Source organism: Puccinia triticina, chromosome 6A, assembly GCF_026914185.1.
Source record: "Puccinia triticina chromosome 6A, complete sequence".
Lineage (NCBI taxonomy): Eukaryota > Fungi > Basidiomycota > Pucciniomycetes > Pucciniales > Pucciniaceae > Puccinia > Puccinia triticina.
Window position 1 is genome coordinate 772,485 of NC_070563.1, and position 20,562 is coordinate 793,046.

Consider the following 20,562-nt stretch of genomic DNA (forward strand, 5'->3'; position numbering starts at 1 on the left):
GATATTTAAGTATGAGGAGAGCGATCTGGGCAGAGTCTACACTCGGTGAAGTCCGATTAGGTCCGATTGGATGTTTGTCGATGTCCGTTGCTCAAACCCGCTGCTGAACAAACACCTGATAACAGCCCCCGTCCTCCCCCTACCCGAGGCCCCGGATTCCACATTGGACGGTGTTCAAATTAGGTGGGCCGGTGGCCCACTTGGTGGGAAACCTTGACATACTTGATTTTTCTGGTCTTGGGCAGTATTACAAAAAATCAATCACACTTGGAATGAGAATCAGGAAAACTGAGGCAAATAGGCAGGCATCTCAGCTTCCTTGATGCAGAGCTTGTCCCTGCTCCAGCATTTGACTGCAAGACATCTTTTGAACATGGCCAATGTAGTGTCAGGTGGAGACAGTATATATATTTTTAATCCTTGCCAATCATTTCCTGTGCAATTCACTTGAAAATCACAAACTTCAGAGGGGAGACAAAAGGAAACTCAAGCAGTGGGCCACTCCAGAAAAGAATTTAATAATCAGGCCGTGTTGTGATTAGTTCCAAAGACCTGTTGCAGATTGAGATGAATTCATTTAGAGGGTGCATAGGAAAAGACCTGAAAAGACTTCTAACAGAAGCTGAATTGGTGAGAGTTATTCCAGCGGTGTAAAACATGGGGGTTCCAAAGAACACTTCTGAAGGCTGGATTTTTTTTTGCGGAACTTGTGAAAATATGATGCACCATGTTGTGCAATAATTTGCACGGCTCAGAATGCCATGCATCAGATAAGGAGGAAACACTACATACTCCCATCAATTTGCCTGCCTCCTGACTTTCTGTAAGTATCATTTACAGAGGTATTGAAGTTTCAGTTGAACTTGAAGTTCAAGTTCAACTGAAAAAGCTGTTCAAGTCTTGAACAGCTTCCATTCCAAACTGTGGATTTGATGCCTCATTTTAGAGCAGCAGCACTTTTGATGGTCATGTTTCTAGCATTGATTGCATCAATAGTGAGAACACAACGTGAAGTCTTCTTTTGTGTCTCAAAGATAATAGCAAGCGTATAGGTATTAGCTAACAATCAGACATCTTAAGTCCATATCCCACATCAATACAAGCCAAATCATGACTGATTAAAAATAAATATGTACATCGGTGCAAGCATAGGGAATTGAGGTTCTGATGATCAGTGTGGGGCTTTTCTTTGACAGTTTTTGGATACATATGCTTGATAGACAATCTGGGAGCTGGAAGACAGCATGATGAAGGAAAAGGGTGAAGATGAACAAAAGTGGCAAAAAAGAGGTGCTAAAAATAATTGAATCCAGCAGCCTCGAGGAAATGTTGAATTGCCAAGGGGAAATGCCTCTGCCATTGATAAAACCAAGGCTTGACATATATAATAGGTGAAGGCTGATCAGGGTTGTCGCGCAAACGAACAAAAACTTCCCGTATGAGGGGTAATATGACGTACGGAATGTTTGGAAGTTGCGCAGTTATTTCCTTGACAGCCATAGCCCAAGATTCTTCCGGCAAGTCATCTTCACAAAGAACGTCCACAAGGTCACAGATATTTAGAGAAATCCAGGAAGCAAACAGGCCAAGTTTAGTGAGTTCCCTCAAAGACATGTTGGTCACCATGGTGAACATGCGTTTATTTGACATCACTCTGGATAGCTTCGTGAAAACCAATCTTCCAAGTTTGACTATTGTAATTATCAATGTTATCAATGTTTGATTCTCACGTACATCTTGGTTGCTTATTTGAGAAGCTTCAGACATAGTATCATCCGCGTTCTGGTTTGCAGAGCGGGTTTCAGAAGGAGCATCTGGAGGTGATGATGCTGAGACACAGTCAAGAAAAATATCAAGTGAGTCATTCATTGAGTCTAGATTTGATTGCCATTGACCGCAGATAATATCTAATTCAGATTTGTTGACGAATTTGGTTACTTGATCAATTGATTCCAAGCAAGAATCTGTGTCTGTCAGCACTTGTGTTCTCCTTTGAGCTCAATCGTCAAGTGAGTCTCCCGATTGTTCAATGACAGCGCGAGATGTTTGAAACAAGGTACAGGCACCATTGGTCGCCACGTATGCCCTTCCTACCAGCTCTTGAGATATGAAAGCTTTCAATTTCTTCAAGTTCTTGTCATGGCTTATGTGTGGCGGATTTAAGCCTGGAGGGCTAATTAAAATTAGGGAGGATGTCAATTGCTCCATGGTGCTACGCAGTAGCGACGCAACTTCTACAACTAGTTTCAGTTGCAAAATTGGTTTGTTTGGAGAGTCGGATAGGTCTAACACGGCTTGTGCAAAGGCAATCACTTGTTGTCTGAAGCTGGGAAAAAGAACTGAGACCAGCTTCTCCCGGAGCTTCGTCCTTACTTGGAGCCAATTAAACATGTTGAGAGGCGTGTTGGCTTGGCGGAGGGGAAAATTATAAATGCCGACAAACTTGTTGTTAAGATCTCCCACCGCCTGTCTAGCCAAAGCTGGAGTATGGAAATCAATCAGCTTTCTTTCTTCTGTATCTTTGTGAAATCCTTTTGCTTGATATGTAGGTGGGAACCTTATGGGGATCTGTGCATACCCTTGTGGTGCTTGATCTGTTCGTCATTTGAAGTTTGGAACGTGCTGAAGGAGTCGACCAAACCGTTGACCAAGTTTTCTGGAAGGTCGGACATGGTACGTACAACAATGTGCTGCTGGGCTGGACCGATTCAAGACTTGGTGAATCCAATTAGGCGTGATTTGATTTTTGTTGATCGTGCTTGTTTTTGTTGGTGGAGGCTTGGAATGTGGATGATTTTCACCAGAGCACCTGTGGCCACTACTCCGTACTATAGTATACATAGTATGGCCGGGGCTCCTTATGGTATGTATAGGGGCTACTTACAGCCAAATTTAACAAATGTCCAGCAGTTCCAGCCGCACCTCAATTTCCAGCTATTTGGCCCCTGAATTCGCGCCAAGTCCCCCATTCCTCCCCCTACCCTCTACTACACATCACCAGCCTTCACCCACACCACAAACATCCACATAACCACCCACATCATGACCCTTACACATAACACCGCACTCCATCCATGTACATACATAACACTCACTGCGCCCCCGATTGATCAACCTCTCACACTTGTTACCTTGTAGAACTTAACATGTTACATAACAAGGTAAGCCCTGTAAAATAAACAACCAAGCATATTATAAACAGTTGGGCGGATAAGCCTTGCTTAACACACTCGGGCCAGACAACACTTGCTTAACACACTCAGGCCAATAAAACCAAGCATAACATTTATACCACCGGCAGCCCAAGTGTTATCAATTCTAAAGTCCTCCCAGTTGTTGTTTGAAAAATGTGTGTATATTTTCAAGTGAAAATGTATTTTAATCAAGGTAAATACAACCTCTGAGCGAATTGAGTGAGCATTGAGGAAGGTAATCAGGGAAAAGAGACAGGGGAGGGGAGAGCAAATACAATACAACTACAATAAAGTAGAGAAAAAAAAAGGGAAATTGAGACAGGGGAGCAAGATAAACTACAAGTACAAAGCTATAGGATCATTCCTACTCGTTGTTGTCATCATCTGTGTTGGAGCTGCTTGTCTCTCATGGCCCCAGGTTTGCCACAAAAGTGGGTCGTAACAATTCCATGGTTGTTGTCCTTGATACGCAAAGTAACACCCAGTTTCTCCAAGGTCGCGGACGTGGATTTGCCTGGCCACTGCTTCTGCAAGCCATGAGTGACTTTGGCTACATAAGTAGTCCAAATAAGCAAGCAAGAACCAAGCGAACTAACTGCTTTACAGTGAGGGAAAACTTACATATTGCAAGGTTCAACTTCTCCCTAGCCGCCTCGTAGTTGACCTCTTTAGAGCCTGCAAGAGACATGGTGAGATCAGAAGTAATCAAGTCAGCAGCATCGGACACCGGAGAGTTGTGGATATATACTTACCATGGTTCCATGGAGTTTTGGGGGCTCCTACTTTGCGTTTTTGATTTTTCCGGGGTTTGGTGACTGGAGCCAGCTGGCCAGTAGCTCTCCTGATAACCTCCTGATCGCCCGCAAAGGAGAGGAAGTTGGCTTCAATGTTGGTCTTCTTCTCCCTCAAAAACATGTCGACAAACTGCTTGCCCATAAAGCTCCCGCACTAATGATTTCGCCTCCTGTATCCTTTGGCTTGTACACAATCAAAAACCCCTCTACCTCATGTGCGGCCCCCAGGTTTTTCAACTAAGGCAATGATGTCAGTTTTGTTCCGATGAGAGTTAAGGAACTCTGACTTACATCCATGATGGCCCTTCGGCTCCAGAGCTCAGTCTCAGCCTCCCGGACAAGCAATTACCTTTGTTTTTTTGTTGAGATGCTTCCAAAGTCCCCCCATCAGGTCCTTCACACTCACCGCGTCCAAACGGATTGGGTAACAATGCCAAGAAGTTGATATCTTTGTATCTTTGTTGTTCAGTCAGAGAGAGCTTTTTCCATAGGCGGCCGCATGCCTTCTTTCGTTCGTCTGGAGTTAGATCAGCTGTAATGTAACCATAAGATGAGTAACCAGATAACCAACAATCAGAGGGAGTCAAAGTGCTTACGGTCATAAAAGGATTTACGAGCATCCACATTGTATTCGCAGAAGTTGTTGTACATAGTCGGCCCTCTGAAACGACCCCAATTTCCTAAATGCTTCATGACTGGATTCAATCAAAGAAGTCTCTCCGCAGCCATCAGGAGCACTTCGTGTTGATATCTGTTGTAGGCTTTGGTAAATACACGACGGTCTTCAGCCGTTAGACGTTTGTATTGCGCATGGGTGTTGACCTTCTGGCGCAGCTGATCGTTCTCCAAATGCTTCATCAACTCGACAATGCTTGCGTCTAAACGTTTTCTGCTGTTCTTGGCCCGGTTTGACGTCTCTTTGCGGGCAGAATTGGAAGGCTGATTTTCAAATCGGGGGCTGTCAGAGTCTCCGTTGTCTGATTGTTTGTGAGGAGGAGGAGTATTGTTTGTCCGAGTTTCCGCAGGCGAGTAATGAGTCGACGGCTGATTAGTAGTGCTAGGCTGAGTATTTGCACGCTTGGGGGGACAAGAACCCGAGAGCTGGTGGTTGGAAGCGACTCGTTTTTGGTTGGTGCCAGCAGTTGAAGGAACATGGTGCTGAGCGAGGTGTGATGGTTCCAAGGCATTGTTCGCCGAGTTCACTGTGTTCGCCATCTGGGCCCCGAAACTAGGTGGAATCATTCTGGCCGGTGGGGATTTTGGAACTACAAAAAAAATTGTTTTGTCAGTCTTGAATAAATGACCCAGACCCAGCTTGCTTAGAAGACAGAACCTACATGATAGCTCGGGAACGGAACCAAGAAGCAAGGTATTTCCGACCGTGGGCAAGGGAGATTGGACTGCGGCCAACGAAGTTGCTTGAGTTAATCGTAAATCAGTTGGTGGAATCGAAGCCGAGAATAGCACATTCGCTCTAGAGGCGGCACCAAACCGGCGAGCAGGTGTGGAGCTGGTGCCGCAAGCGCGGGCGCCCCGGGTCGCGCGCCGCGCAGCGCTCTCCATCATAGCCCGTCGCAGAAGGGAGGAATGTGCAGTCGACTGGCCGGTGGAGGAGCGTGGAGCCGAATGGCCCGTGGAGGAACGTGCAGCCGGCTGGCGGGTTGGTGCCGGCCGGAACAAATAATCTCTGGAGGAATGTTCAGCTGACTGGCCGGTGGAGGAATGTGCAGTCGACTGGCCGGTGGAGGAGCGTGGAGCCGACTGGCCCGTGGAGGAATGTCATCTGTACGGGAGCGCAGCGGGAGTTTGGTATTGTCCAAGTAACCGTCTAACCCTGCCAGGCCTGGACAGGCGGTGCAGCAGATCTGAAACGACGGCGCACCCATAAATAGCCTGCTGGAACTCCGACACAGGGGGGCTAATAGGAGCCCTCCTGAGACCCGTTACGGTCGCCGGAGCGCCCATCCCCGGTTGTGGTTTCAGCCCGATCCTAAAGGGCCTGCTGTAAGCGGCCCTTCCGAGTCTAGTCCTGACAGATAGCCAGACCGGGCGACCAGTATCTCCGTATCCGGACGAGGTCGGCCGACTCGAGCCACAGGCCCTGGCCGAATGGGGAAGCTACTCCGATAAGGAGCGATAAGGAAGGGTATTTATACTCCGACCAGAGCCACCGGGATAATCCCCCCCAGGACTCTTCCCCGCCCCTGGTCCCCTTGTCGCCTCCAGAAGGCTTTATTCTTCCTAGTAGCTATCGCGAGCAGCGATAGAAAAATCTTTTCTTTATATTCTCACTTGCGACACCATTTACCCTCATCAGAACCCTATATCCCTGGCCCTATCCTTACCCCTCAGACTCAAATACTTGTTTTACGAGTAATAGCTTAACTTCCATCTATTCATAACCTCACTATGTCCCAGAATCTTGACCATCTCTCGGCAAGCATGAAGGAAGCCAACCCTGTTAGCCCCAGCGAGGACGCTGACGTAACGGCTTGCTTGACCCACTCCCAAGCCGCAGATCCCTCTGCAAAGGCAAATCCCCCGCCACAAATGACTTCCGATCTGTTATGGCCTGGTGTATACCTCTCCGGGGGAGAGTTGATGCCCGCTACGATCGTGTAGTCGGGTGGTACCTTTTCTTCCTTCCCCGGGGTTTTTACACGATCCACCATCCAACCCCCAACCAAACGCCACGGCAAAACCTACTAGCACAAAGAAGACAAAGTCTGCAAAGACAACGGCGAAAGGAGGTACCACTGCGAACAACCCTAAGACGCCAGAAACGGCAGGGAAAGAAGCGAACGACCCCAAAACCAGCCAACTATCAGCATTGATAGGGGCTAAACATGTGAGCCAAAGAAACAAACCTACCTTTTTTAAAAAAAAAAAAAAAAAAACAAGCAATAGGGTTGCTGATCCCATGTAAACAGTGATTGATGTAGATGACGTCCCAGAAACGGCGGAGCGGCAATCCCAGTCCACTGACGCAGCCAAAAAAGGGAAAGACAAACTCGTTGCAATCATGATCGAGGCAGCTCTCAAAGCCAGGAGGGACGGTGACCAAGTGAAGTCGGATATGTACTTCAATTGCTACAAGGCAATGATTCTAGGGTAGGATACTCCTCAAACCTAGAAGTTGTAGCACGGGTTATTAACCTCTTAACCATCCCTTTTTATCCCCCTTCCCAGGGAGCCAGCTACAATCCCAATCACCCTGGTACCAGCAGCGACCGCCCTATTGACCTCAGAGCAACCGTTCAAACGTGCCCTCACGTTGGACCCGTCCCTAGCCCTGACCGGCGAGAAAGAGAACACGACCGTCGGAAGTGTGAACTTCAACTGGGGTCACACTAATTCCCACAAAGACGTGGGCTTTACCCTATATTTTGAACAAAACTTACTTGAGTTGAAGGGACCACTTCCCTTAACCATCTTCAATAAGGCTTGGCAAGACGCGGCACTCCAGTACCACGCCAAGAAACGCCCCAAAAACAATGACAATTTGACAGAGAGAGGAATGCGCTACACGGGCTACCCATACCCAAGCGAGTGGCTCATGTCCTACAGTGACTGGAGCCTCAATTACTCAGAATTCCTCGTAAGCTTCATCAAATCTCCTATGTTCTTAGGAAGTCTGCCCCGGCAAACTGATCAGACACCACCCCTGTTTAGATAACAATGCGCGACATATGCCACTATGAAACCCTAGGCCAGTGGATTGTCCTGCACAAGATGAATGCAGATAAAATCCTACGCAAAGACGGGTTCATGGTTGCGCTACGCTACGACATTTGGATTTGGGCAAATGCGTTTGCACACCACGTAGTCAAAAACGGGGTATCATCGTTTTCCAACATCTCTGTCTTCAGACAGGAGGTCTACGACACCGCCTACGGCGAATCTAGACGGCTAGACAAGCTATCCTTCCGAGACAGCAACCCTTACGCTATCGGCGGACCAAGGTTTGGGTGCAACCCCCACACTGGTTTAAATCCCAACAAGCGCGGAGGAAACCCACCAACCGCTCCAAGATCCGCACCACAAGCCGGGGCCACAGCTTTGGTCAACCCCAACCCGGGCCCTGGCACAAACAATCTCCCGGCCAAGCCAAAAGAAAGCAGGCCTAAGAGCTCCGGGTACCTGGGAAAGAACTTCAACCCAGCCTTTGCTGAGCTGTGATCTAACGGACAGGGCCCTAAACAATCCGGCAGCGGACTGAACGGACCGTAGGCCTTGTTTCCCTATCTTTTCTCCCTCTCCCTCTATGTTATTCCCCCTCCTTTGCCGTCCTTCCCCTGTTTCCCCTTCATTTCCGCTCAACACTCCCCCACCCCCTTTCCCTGACGACATAGTCTGGCCTTGTCACGGCATATGTTACAGGGCGCTCTGAGTAATTGAGCTCAACACTAAAATCTCAACCCTCTGAAACCCAAACCCATATTAGTACCAACACCCGACAGAGGGATCGTCCTTTTTGTCAGACCCATTCAATTTGTGTTTTTTTCTCCCATCATACATTAAAGTAATTCAAAAACCCGGTGAACTGAAACCAAGTTTGGAAATACTTTTCGCTACTCTATAGAGAGCCTTCCCTATTTGGCAACGAGTCCAAACCTATTGAGATCACGAGTGAGAGCTCCCAAGAGGGAGACACTACTCCAAAGTGGCCGGTAAAAGCCGAATGCAATATGGATATAGACGCCTGGGAGGCAGCACTCACCACTGCGGGCCTGCTTCCAGAGTTCCAAGACGTTATCAAGGGTTTCAAACACGGTTTTGACCAAGGGATCCCGACCCACAACCTGGGCAACAAAATCCCGTACTTTGCTCCTCCAAACCACCAGTCCGCGCTCATGGCGCGCGAAAAGATTGAGGAATCAATCAACAAAGAAATTCAGGCGGGTCGCATGTTCGGACCGTTCCATTCGGAACAGGTATGGGACCGTTTCAGCTTCTTTAGGACAAACCCTCTAGGGGCAGTGGTAAATGGAGACGGTTCGCTTTGAGCAATCAACAACCTCTCTTTCCCACATAACAATCTATGAGTCCCATCTGTCAATTCGTTTGTCGACAAAGCCGACTTTCAAACTACCTGGGATGATTTCATAGCGGTGTCTCGTTTCCTTTGAGACCGCACAGAGTCAGCCCTTTTGGCAATCTTCGACTGGGAAAAGGCCTACAGGCAAATCCCCACGGCGCCGGATCAGTGGCCCTTCCTGATGCTCAAAGACTTCAACAACCAAATTATCATTGATACTAGGATTGCCTTTGGAGGCGTGGCCGGCTGCGGCTCTTTTGGCAGACCGGCCGACACCTGGAAACAGATTATGCTAGCCGAGTTGGACCTGGTCAACATCTTCCGCTGGGTCGACAATAATCTGTTTATCAAGGAAGTTTCCTCCACGGTAACCATGGACAAGATCGTCAAAAGATCAACCAAGCTAGGCGTCAAAACCAACCCAACAAAGGTATCACCCTTCAAAACGGAGCAGAAGTACATAGGGTTTATTTGGAACGCAAATGAAAAAACTGTGCGACTACCAGAAGAAAAACTCGCAGAACGGAGAAAACAAGTCGAAGCCTTCCTGATCGTAGGAGAGGTTTTTTCCTACAACCAAGCCAAGATCCTTGCCGGACGGTGTAAAGCTCAAAAGTGTTCCTGAGAACCTTTTGCTGAGTGCGGAAAGGGATGTATGAGGAAACCTCTGCCTTTCCTGGTTCACTAGACACTAAAACAAGCCCACCAATCTCAGATTGGCAGGTTTAATGTAGTGATAGTGGAGTGTTATCAAAAGATAACTGTTGTTATAAAGTGGGTGCAATGAAGTTGCTAAAATGTGTTATGAGTGAGGAGTCTGGACTTCAACCAGGTGATAGTTGGTCAAAGAGGACCCCTCAGAGGTTTGTGTTATGTAATGTGAGTGTTGTGTAGAGTTGTTATTTTGTATGTAAGTGTTTTGTAATGTATGTAAAACCAAAATATAGGGTGACTGATATATTGTGGAGTGAGCAGTTGTGTACTTTGTTGTAGGGGAAACTGAGTGCAGGTAGTCTGCTAGTAGTCTGCTAGTAGTCTGCTGGGGGGAAAGTTACAACAGGGGAGGAGAGCCTCCTTTTATAGACAATGGTGAGGGATTTTAGCTCCAGAGGAGCTCCACATGAGAGATTTTAGCTAGGTACATGAGGGTTTTTGGCTAGTACATATGTTGAATGGGTGAATGTGATTGGTCAGGACTGTACAGGTGATTATGGGTTATGACCTGCAGGCTGAATCAGGAGGTGTGATTGGTCAGGACTGGATGTTAGTGTAGTCATGCTGTAACCAGGTCACCTGCTGTTGTTATGCAACGAAAATCCACTAGCGCATGCAGCTATTGCATGCAGCTATTACATGCAGCTAGCACCTGCATGTGTGCCTGCATGTGTACCTGCATGTGTACCTGCATGTGTACACTGTATGTGTGTAAGTGATGATGCAGCTGTGTGTAAGTATGTATGTAGCTATCTATGTAACCGTGTGTGTAACTAAGTGTTGTAAATGTGGATTGTGTAACTGTTTGAGGTTGTAAGGGGTGTTGTGAGTGTGTAAGAGTATGTAACTTCTGAATGAGTACCATTATGAGTGTTCTGTAAAGCAAGACTAGGGGTAAATTTGTCCCAAGAAGCTGAATCTTGAGGAGTATTAAGTAATTTCTAAGAGGAAAAGGGAGATTAAGAGTGAAACTAATAGAAATAAGAAAGAAAAGCAGAAAATTTTGATTTTGGCATATGGGATACCGTAAAGCATACCACAACGGCTAAACCATGTCTCTTACATGCTACCTCAACTGCGCTCATACCTCTGCGGTTTGTACCGATGGATGTGCGGCTGGGTGCATAGAAGGACGGCCCTTCCTATCCCGTTGGACGTATGGAACGACCTTGAGTACTGGCAACGGACCTTGCTATCATTCAAACAAACCCGCCTGATTGCAAGCCCGGATCCAACCGAAATTGGGTGGATGGGTGATGCATTGACCAGTTATGGCATCGGGGTTACCATTGGTTGGTCATGGGCCCAATTAAAACTAAAAAACGGCTGGGACGGTGGCGCGAAACCCAGGAGAGGGATTGCCTGGCTAGAAACCATAGCGATCCGCGTTGGCATCCTGATGTTGAAAGAGCTGGGTATCAAACAGGGCAAGACCATAATCGTGTGGAGCGACAACACAACCACAGAAGGCGCGATCAAAAGCAGGAAGTCAAGGGACTTCCACGTGAACGAGGAATGGAAACTCATTCAGGATCTGCTACTCAACTCACAGATCGACCTAGCCGCAAGACAAGTGACCTCGGAGGACAACAGGGCAGATGCTCTGTCCCGAGGCAATCAAGCGGGTCTCGACCGTAGGAGGCGGGTGGTGATGACCCTTCCCCTCGACCTGGACGAGAGGATGTTTCACCCTTCCAAAGCTGAGTAAGGCAATTCTCACGCCACACCTTCTCTATCTATTTGTACCGCGCTGGCCCCACCGGGAAAAACCCACATATGAACCAGCGTCCTGTTAAGGGGGTCGAGATTGTGTTTCCACTTGTTCATCCCCCTAGAAATAAAAAGACCTACTACTACTACCCAGTGCCAATTGGCCCTAAACTACTCCATTAGTTTACAACCCCCGAATAGGGATGAATCTACCTAAAAACTCAAAACCACCCGGGTTGGGGGGCAACAACCCAAGAGCTCAATAAGGCAAGGGTCTACATAACTTGCCGGGCAGCTCCTGACAGGACACCCCCCTGGGCCATAACACTACACGCGGACCTCAGACACTAGCCATGCAAGGGGAAGGGACCATTCACCCTCCCTCGGAAGCCGCAGACTTCTACCGCCCCTATTGCTGGGCTAAGCGGGGGCCCTGGTCGACTCCAAGAGGTCTATACTACGCCAGTGGCGTGATGAGGAGGACAGGTGGCATCCCCAAGACACACAGGGAGCTAACCGAGGGGAGCGTTAAGACCAACGCCCTCTTGCACTGATCAAGAGCTAGGTTTTGCCGAACCGCAATCGGAACCTTGGCGGCCCTCACAACCGGAGTGGTTTGAAGACCTTAGCCCCAGGGGAAACACAGTTTATTGCCCGTCCAAGGCTGAGGGTATCTCCTAAGAGTTGTAGCCAAGTCAAGAGAACCAGACTGTAGCTCTACCACCCCTGAACACTTTGTACCGGCTCTGAGGGTACGCTTAACGAGATCTATTGATCTATGAGGCCCCCAGACCGATCCCCAACGCAACGACTGGATACAATACGTTCATTGCAACTAACCTGACATAACAGGGTGGGAGATCCCTGACACTAGGGAAAGGAGACTGAAGCAACGGTGCAGGGCTCACAACCGTTAATTCGTGAGATGAGGGTTTTGCACCGACCCTGGCACACTCCGGTGTGCGCTTCTTCTCTGGGAGCGCTATAGTGCGCACTAGATTTCGGCGCCTTTGTGGAAGTGAGACGCAGCCTACCCTCCGGGTGGCACTACAGCGTCTCCCCCAGGCAACAGATCTACTTCTAGGCCTTGCGCCATACACTTGCCCCTCCCCCAACCCACACACGACGACCTTGGGGGGTCAGCCTTTAGAAGGCATGACTCCCGGGGTCGTCTAGGTGACTTCTGTCACTGTATATGTCTTGAAGCGACACTATCATTAACGCGTGAAACCCTGCCATCACAGGGGTTTGTGCAGCGCACCCACGCAGCACGCACGTCCCGCTCTACCTTCCCCAATCATTTGTGATAAGGTGATTGGACGTGCAGGTGCAGGGCTGCCAGCCATAGCCCGTCGCCGAAGCTCCTGCATGATGTTCAAAGGTGTTGCAGCCCTGTAACCTGAGCGCCTATGAAGTGGGAGCTGTTGAAGCAACGGTTGGTATTTATGGAAAGTGAGCACCGGTGATAGGATCAAGAAGCAGAAACAACAGTTGGTATTTATGGAAAATGAGCACCGGTGATAGGATCAAGAAGCAGAAACAACAGTTGGTATTTATGGAAAATGAGCACCGGTGATAGGATCAAGAAGCAGAAACAACGGTTGGTATTTATGGAAAATGAGCACCGGTGATAGGATCAAGAAGCACCGGTGATAGGACACCATATCCTATCATGAAAGTTTCATTTCAGCTACACTTATCTTTGAGTTTTGATGTGACCATGATGCTCGATTGTAACCCGGGTGCGGTGCCCCTGATCCAGGTGGTATCAGATATCCTGGAAACTGTGGAAAAGGCAGTTGGTATGGTATGGAAAAGAAACACCGGTGAAAGGAATCTTATCATTAGAAACACCAGTGAAAGGAATCTTATCATTCAAGGTTGATTGCATCAATATCAATTCGTGGTATGATGCTCCATTGTAATCCGAGTGCGTCTGACCGGTGCTCTAACCCATCTGGGATATTAGATATCCTGGTATCCTGGAGCTGTGGAAACAATGGTTGGTAAAAATAAGCACCGGTGATAGGAACAAGAAGCACCGGTGATAGGAACAAGAAGCACCGGTGATAGGAACAAGAAGCACCGGTGATAGGAACAAGAAGCACCGGTGATAGGAAGAAGAACTTTTGAAGATATTAAGAGTAAGTCAAGTCAGTCAGTCCGATGATATTAGATATCCTGGAGCTTTGGAAACAACGGTCGGTTTGAAAGGAAAAATCTTATCCTCACATTTTGAGTCGGCTGCTGGCGGTGATACTGCACATTAAATGATAAATCCTCAGAAACAGACACTGGCAGTGGTATTGCCGGTGATATTAGATATCCTGGAGCTTTGGAAACAACGGTCGGTTGGAAAGAGAAAATCTTGTCCTCACATTTTGAGCCGGCCGCTGGCGGTGATACTGAAGAAATTCTGATCATTAGGGAACATGGGTAGTGTTGTTTTAAAGTTTATAATATGTGTTGATGTTTTTATATATTGGTGGAGGCAAGCAGATTGTGCCATCTTCATATGAAATCAGTTACCAACCTTCTTTCAAATCTCACAAGTTATCCTTTCTTCGCTCAAATACTACCTCTGCATCCAAATCCGGCTTGAGAACAACCTAAGTTTATCCACTCGGTTTATATGATTTTGACCAATGTTCATACGATTTCCATACAATTTCGAACAACCACGGTTATAGATTCAGGTGTGTTTATCTATATGTCCAATTGGCAGCGACCGTCCAACAATTGCTGATTGATTATGCTTTATGACTTTTACCTCAACAGCTCTCTACGTTTTGTTGGATATCTGATAAAATTTCAATTCAACTTCCGACCACCGATATCAAGATATCAATGCACCATGGTCAAGAAACAAGTGAAAGCAAAACAAGCTCATGTTCTGCGATCGATCCGCCTGCGACGAGAAGCTAATGCGGACCGCAATCAAGCTGCCCTGCAACAACTCCAAGGCTTCCAATCGGCGATGTCACGCATGGACCAGGCACTCTCAGCTGATGCTTGACTAGCGGAAGATCTGGAAAATAACGGAGACCTTGGAGTCGGGGCCCATGAATACCAAGAAGACACTGAAGATGCCGACGAGCAGTCAGACGATGGCTGGATCCCTCACAATTTTGAAGAACCTGACGATATTGACATGGCAATAGAATCTAACATTGAGCGCCTCCGCCAAGAAGCTTTGAATTTCAATTGGAAGGAACTTCTTAAAGACCTACACTCAACATATCTGGGTCAGAAAGCAAAAACAAACAACTGGACAAATGATAACACTTACAGCAATCATTCAACTTGCGTCTGTATCTCCGCAACAAGAAGAGCAATTGATCTTGTTGATGTATATGGTATGTTACTCTTTTTTTCTAAAAATTCAAAATCTTGTTTAATCTAATTGCTCTCTCTCTTGGTCCAATTCAAAGGTCAACGGCGTGCCAAGGTTAAGTTCTGCTCATGCACCCCGGATGCCATACGTCTACTCCAGATGGGATATCTCCCAGGTTCACCAATTTGGCCGGTCACAGCTTTTTCGTTGCCAGTACTTATCCTGCACAATTGCTTATGGAAAAACTGCAACATCAGGGCAATGCCATTCACAACGGCACTTCAGCAATATCTGGAACCTTGATCGGAGCATTTGACAGTTAAAAACTCAAATGATGTGCGTGCTTACTGTTCCACTCACTCACTAGATGACTGACACACCAGTTTATTTTCTGATTCCAGCCTCGTGACTTGCAAAAACCTTTCTCCGCGGCAGTTGATTTTTACAGAGAACTTGAGGATCAAACGGATAGTGTTATATTCAAAGTCTTGAAACTCGACGAGAAGCAATTCTGGCGTCCCGTACATGTCCTGCTTGCTTTGGACCGGCACCAACAAACCTTCAAGACTATCCCCAATTGAAAAACAATGAACTCATTGTTTGTCTTGACAGGAACTTTCAGCATTGACACCAATCCAAGGCTAGCCGAGATTATCACCGACTAAACACTCCAAGCATCTTCCTCAAGCAATCAGAAGTGGACAAAATGAAAGCTGAGATCCGAAACATCGAGTTACATCAAAAGCCAAACGACAAAGTATGGAGGACTGATAGATATTTCACTTTGGATTAAGATTCATTGAACTAATAAACACTTTTGCTTCCATTGCAGAAAGACCGATGTACAGAAGCCCACAAAGCAGCCGATGACAAGCGCAATGAGTCGTCATGGAAATTTTGTGATGACACTGGCCTTATGGGTTGCTTTTGCCGCCACAATGCTGCAATCTACCTGGCCAACATCAATAAATCCGGCAAGCAGAGGTGTTTCCCAATGGCACTGCTCACAAAGCTTCTGGACAATGTGGAGCCCGATCGACAGGTTGGCATCCTATATGACATTGGATGTTCACTCGATAAGTACATGGTGTTGGTAAGTGCACCAGTGACTCATTCATGCAATTCATTATTCTAATAAAATAAAGATGTTTGGTTATAGCGCGGGTTAATGGATGACAAACGGAGTCGCCTTTGCTTTGGAACTTCCGTATTCCACTCCTATGTTCACTCGTGGGGTTGCCAGCTTGACTATAATCCACGATTAAACCAGCGGTGGGGCTCATTGGATGGGGAGGGACTCAAACAAATGTGGTCTTATCTTTCCCCTTTGGTCAGCCCATTACGATATGCCACACAAAACCACCGACTTTCTGCAATCTCTTGCCAACTAAAATACCATAATACTAGAGGCATCAAGCAACTCCGTGGGTGTATTTTCCATTCTAATTGGCGCAGAACTTGAGCTCAAGCTCTGCTACTCCTTTTCTATAGCCAAATGGCTCAAAAAAAAGTTTCAAGCCGCAATTTGCCGCCGAGTCGAGACCAAGAAAGTCTTATTGGGAATTCTAGAAACAAAAAATCCATTTTCAAGATCAGGTAACACTTACACTAAGAAGTTCCTCAAAGCGCAATGGGAAGAACAAAGAAAATTCAAGGAATCACATACAGAAGAGAAAGAAGAACATCGGGCCAAGTTAACTGAGGTATATAAGCAGGAAGCCGCACTTGAAGCGTTGAGGTGAGTTTCAATTCCTTTTTGATAATTTCTTTTCATTGCTTGTATTAATTTCCTGATCCCATTTCTGCTTGGGTAATTGACAGATCTTGCCTGCTTGAAAAACCGTCTGTGTATCTCCATAACGCACAGGAGGTCCACAAACTCCTAGATAAGTTGGAAGAGACTTCCAACAACCTGAAGAAGGCCGCCGAGAGATTAGGGCGGACTGAAAGGCCCCTTACAGATGATGCAGATGGTACATTTGTTGGATGTATTCATTTGGCTAATCTCTATTGATTCCTCACTGACCAAGGTTTTCTTTTTCCTTTTTCAAGAGGAACAGAAACTCCTCTTGCTTTTGTGGGATGCAAAATCTGAACTGTATGTTCAAGCGGTGCAACTCTGGGCAGAAAGACAGCCACTCACTGACTCAAGAACAATCGGGCGACGTTTGGGAACAAAGTTGAGCGAGAAAATCCAGAAGGCCATCCAGAGTCAACGTGGGCCAATAACCAAACTAATTGCCAATTACAACACTTGATTCAATGAATATATTGCCAAGTTCCCCAGACAAAGAGTGGCCAACGCGGACAATCATCCGCTAACCTACAAGGCTTTCTCCAGCATGCCAATCGATCACAAGTTCTGGAACAATGGAATCAATTACCATTCAAAAGCACCATGGGCTATTGATCCTGATGTTCGAACAGGTATCACTTGCCTCCTTGTTCTCGAGAGGGTGGACGAGGAGCTGGACTTAATCACTCAAGAAATGGCTTGTTCAATATTGTGGGGATCGGCTATGTATAAACATCTGTCAGATTATATCCAATACATTTGAGCTCGTAAGTTTTTCTCCCCTATCCTACTAACTTCTGCTCTACTAATCTATCCTTTGGGCTTTCTTTCCGGATGGAAACAGGCCAAGCAGCTCTAGAGAACAAGTTCAAATTGACTGAAGATCATATCAACATTTTGGAATTAGGTGACATCTCAACTGCGGAGAAGTTGCGACTAATAAGCAAAGAGTTACAGTCACGTTTGCGCACACATGGTACACTGATGCTTGAGTGGTTGGAAACCATCAAGTGGATGTGCGCTTGTTGCCAACCTGAACTACTTTGCAATCAATATGCCAAATGGACCGAACTTATAGCTCTTGTGGTAAAGGATCAATCCACCCGGCAACAAAAAAAAAACAAGCAGAGGTTGTAGTTGACAATGTTGGCAAGGAAGCGATCTTGGGAGTACAGGTTGAAGACAGAGAGGAAGTAGTTGGAGGTTATCAGGATGGCTCAGATCCCAAAGGTGCTTGGGAGGATGTTGATGAAACTAACTAAATTATTAACTATTTTCTTCTATTCCGCTCAGATCCTCTTCTTCTTTTCTCTTGATTTTTGTATTCTCAGATTTATTTTTCTCAATTTTTTGATTCTCTAATTTCTTTTTCTCTTGATTTTCAATGTATTCTCACGTGTTTTTTGCTTCAGCAAGTAATATAAATATATTGCTGGAGACAACTCAGGAAAGCAGAAAAGATAAGGGGTGTATGTACATGTGTGTTCCGCACCGGTGATGTTCCCGCCGGGCCCCTTGCAATGTTAAGTTGTTGGCCGTTGGCGTTGCAAGTTGGAGTTGCTTCGGGGGTGCGGTGTGTTATGTACATGGATGGAGTGTGGTGTTATGTGTAAGGGTCATGATGTGGGTGGTTATGTGGATGTGTGTGGTGTGGGTGAAGGCGGGTGATGTGTAGTAGAGGGCAGGGGGAGGAATGGGGGACTTGGTGCAACTTCAGGGGCCAAACAGCTGGAAATTGAGGTGCGGCTGGAACTGCTGGACATTTGTTAAGTTTGGCTGTAAGTAGCCCCTATACATACCATAAGGAGCCCCGGCCATACTATGTATACTATAGTGGTGAGCTTACATATGCTAAACCCATATGTATGGGTGTATTGCACCTACAAGTCCATAGATATTGCACCTCTGATCAACATTGGAGGCCCTCCGACCAACATCAGAGCACCTCCAATGGCCCTGAGGTGACCCAGCTGGGCAATTGGGGGCCCTCATGGCAAATATGGAGTGTAATACATACTATCAACAGAAAACTGTCCGGTCATTGACTCGCGGATGTCCGGGCGGCAGTTTGAGTCAACGACCGGACGGGCGGGGTAGACCCCCAGACAGCGGGGGTTGAAACCGCAAGACTTTTTTTTACTAGACAGGGTCAGCCGTTGACCCAAGCCTGTCCGTGTGTATTGGTCAACGGACAACTCGCTTGCGGAGCCGCACTTGCACTTGGGTCTCTCGGTCTCAACTTATTCAAGTATGTAAGTACACCCCACATCTCTTTTTCTTTTGATTGATAATTCCCACTGCCATTGATAACAAACACTGATTGTGCTTTTTACATTTAAACAAAAAAAGGGCGACCATGATTGATCCAACTCTTGAAGGTGATCCCGCCGACAATCCAACTGATGGCGCGGGTCCTTCCATTTTGGATGTTGCTGGTATTTCTGACAAGACAGAAAGACGCAACAAAGAGGCTGAACAGCTTCAAAACGAGTTTGAATTGCATGCAAAATCCATGCAAGAAATCCATAAGAAAATTGTCTCCAACCGATCGGCATCAAAGGCCTTGAACAACCTTGCCAAGAATACTACAAAAAACAAAAAGGCTAAGGATCGATTGAGTACTCAGCGACGACCTCACCAACCAATCAGCGGCGAGGTCAAGAAGCTAATTGAAAATGAAATCTTTGAGAATAACAAGACGCAAATTGAAGTCGCTAAATCGTTTGGCGTATCAGACCGACAAGTCCATCGCATTGTTGATGACGCTCGCAATGACAAACCAAGTGCATCAACCAACCGACGTGGGGCAAAATCAAAACTAACGACTGACGTCATCACCCCGATTCTGTTGTTGCTCAAGGAGACCCCAAGCACCACACTCAAAAAACTTGCCGAACATGTCAAAAGCGAATTTGATATCCAAGTTACACCAGCAGCCATCCAGAAGACTCTCAAAACAATCGAAGTGACTTGGAAGACTGTCACTCCCATTCCACAAAAGTGGAATGAGGCAGCATTCCTCCAACAACGACACAATTATGTCTTGAACTGTGTGACCAATGTTGGACAGAAGCTCATCTTTGTTGATGAGTCTGGTTTCAACTCTGAGACTCGTCCTTTGCATGGTTATGCGTTAAGTGGTACATTTGTTTTTCTACTTTTTTTATTTGATGCTGATTGATTCCTTGAATTGCAGGAAATGCGGCTGCTTTGAAGACAAATGTGCGAGGGAGTATGATCAATCTCATTGGTGCAATGTCTGAAGAGGGGATGCCATACTACGAACTGCTTAACAAAGACGGGAAAAAAAGACTGGAACAACTTCACTCGACATATGTAACTTCCTGGTTTGGCTCAAGGACCACTGCTCTACTGGATCAATCATTGTGATGGACAACGCTAAGATTCATGGCGGGGAGGACTTTGAACAAGTTCGCAATCTACTCAAGGAATTAGACAAAAAAATTGAAATCAAATTTCTACCAAAGTATTCCCCCTTTTTGAATCCAATTGAGCTAGCATTCAACATCATCAAGATCAATGTCAAACACAAAGAAATCAAATCACAATCTGATTTATCAAAGACAATCCGCAAAGCAATCAGCCAGAAGATGACACCCGAGATTTGCCACAAGTCCTTCTTACATTGTCAAAAATTTTACAGTAGTTGTACGCATATGCAGCCAATCACTGGCAACATCATCAAAGACCCAGAAAAAAATTTCAGGTTCCCTGAGTACTAAAAGTCTTTTTACCTTATCAGCACAGATTTTTTTACCCTATCAGCACACGTTTTTATTTTACAAATACACACTTTTTGTTTTGTTTTTTCCTGTGGCTCTAAAATGTATGCAAGAAATTAACCCTATCCTTTTCTTTCACTCAAAAGAATTTTTTTCATCATGAAAAGGTGCCGTGCACAAGAGATTTGAGACGCAAAGAAGCCATGTCCAGAGGATTTTAAATTAGGACAGTTTCAAGTT

The 20,562-nt window shown here is 46.4% G+C and overlaps 3 protein-coding genes across 3 annotated transcripts; 2 read left to right on the forward strand and 1 right to left on the reverse strand.

Annotated features, from left to right (window-relative positions):
* Window positions 1-1,998: 1,998 nt before the first annotated feature.
* PtA15_6A84 (uncharacterized protein) lies at window positions 1,999-2,672 on the reverse strand (the record flags this gene model as incomplete). Its single annotated transcript, XM_053170597.1, has 2 exons — window positions 1,999-2,480; window positions 2,579-2,672. 2 exons carry the CDS (start codon window positions 2,670-2,672, stop codon window positions 1,999-2,001), a joined length of 576 nt encoding a protein of 191 aa, XP_053021011.1.
* Window positions 2,673-11,803: 9,131 nt separating this feature from the next.
* PtA15_6A85 (uncharacterized protein) lies at window positions 11,804-12,004 on the forward strand (the record flags this gene model as incomplete). The annotated part of the gene is made up of 1 exon (XM_053170608.1): window positions 11,804-12,004. The coding sequence occupies one exon, from the start codon at window positions 11,804-11,806 to the stop codon at window positions 12,002-12,004; it is 201 nt and encodes a 66-aa protein (XP_053021012.1).
* Window positions 12,005-18,935: 6,931 nt separating this feature from the next.
* Window positions 18,936-20,322, forward strand: PtA15_6A86 (uncharacterized protein; the record flags this gene model as incomplete). The annotated part of the gene is made up of 3 exons (XM_053170619.1): window positions 18,936-19,719; window positions 19,776-19,915; window positions 20,263-20,322. 3 exons carry the CDS (start codon window positions 18,936-18,938, stop codon window positions 20,320-20,322), a joined length of 984 nt encoding a protein of 327 aa, XP_053021013.1.
* Window positions 20,323-20,562: the final 240 nt, after the last annotated feature.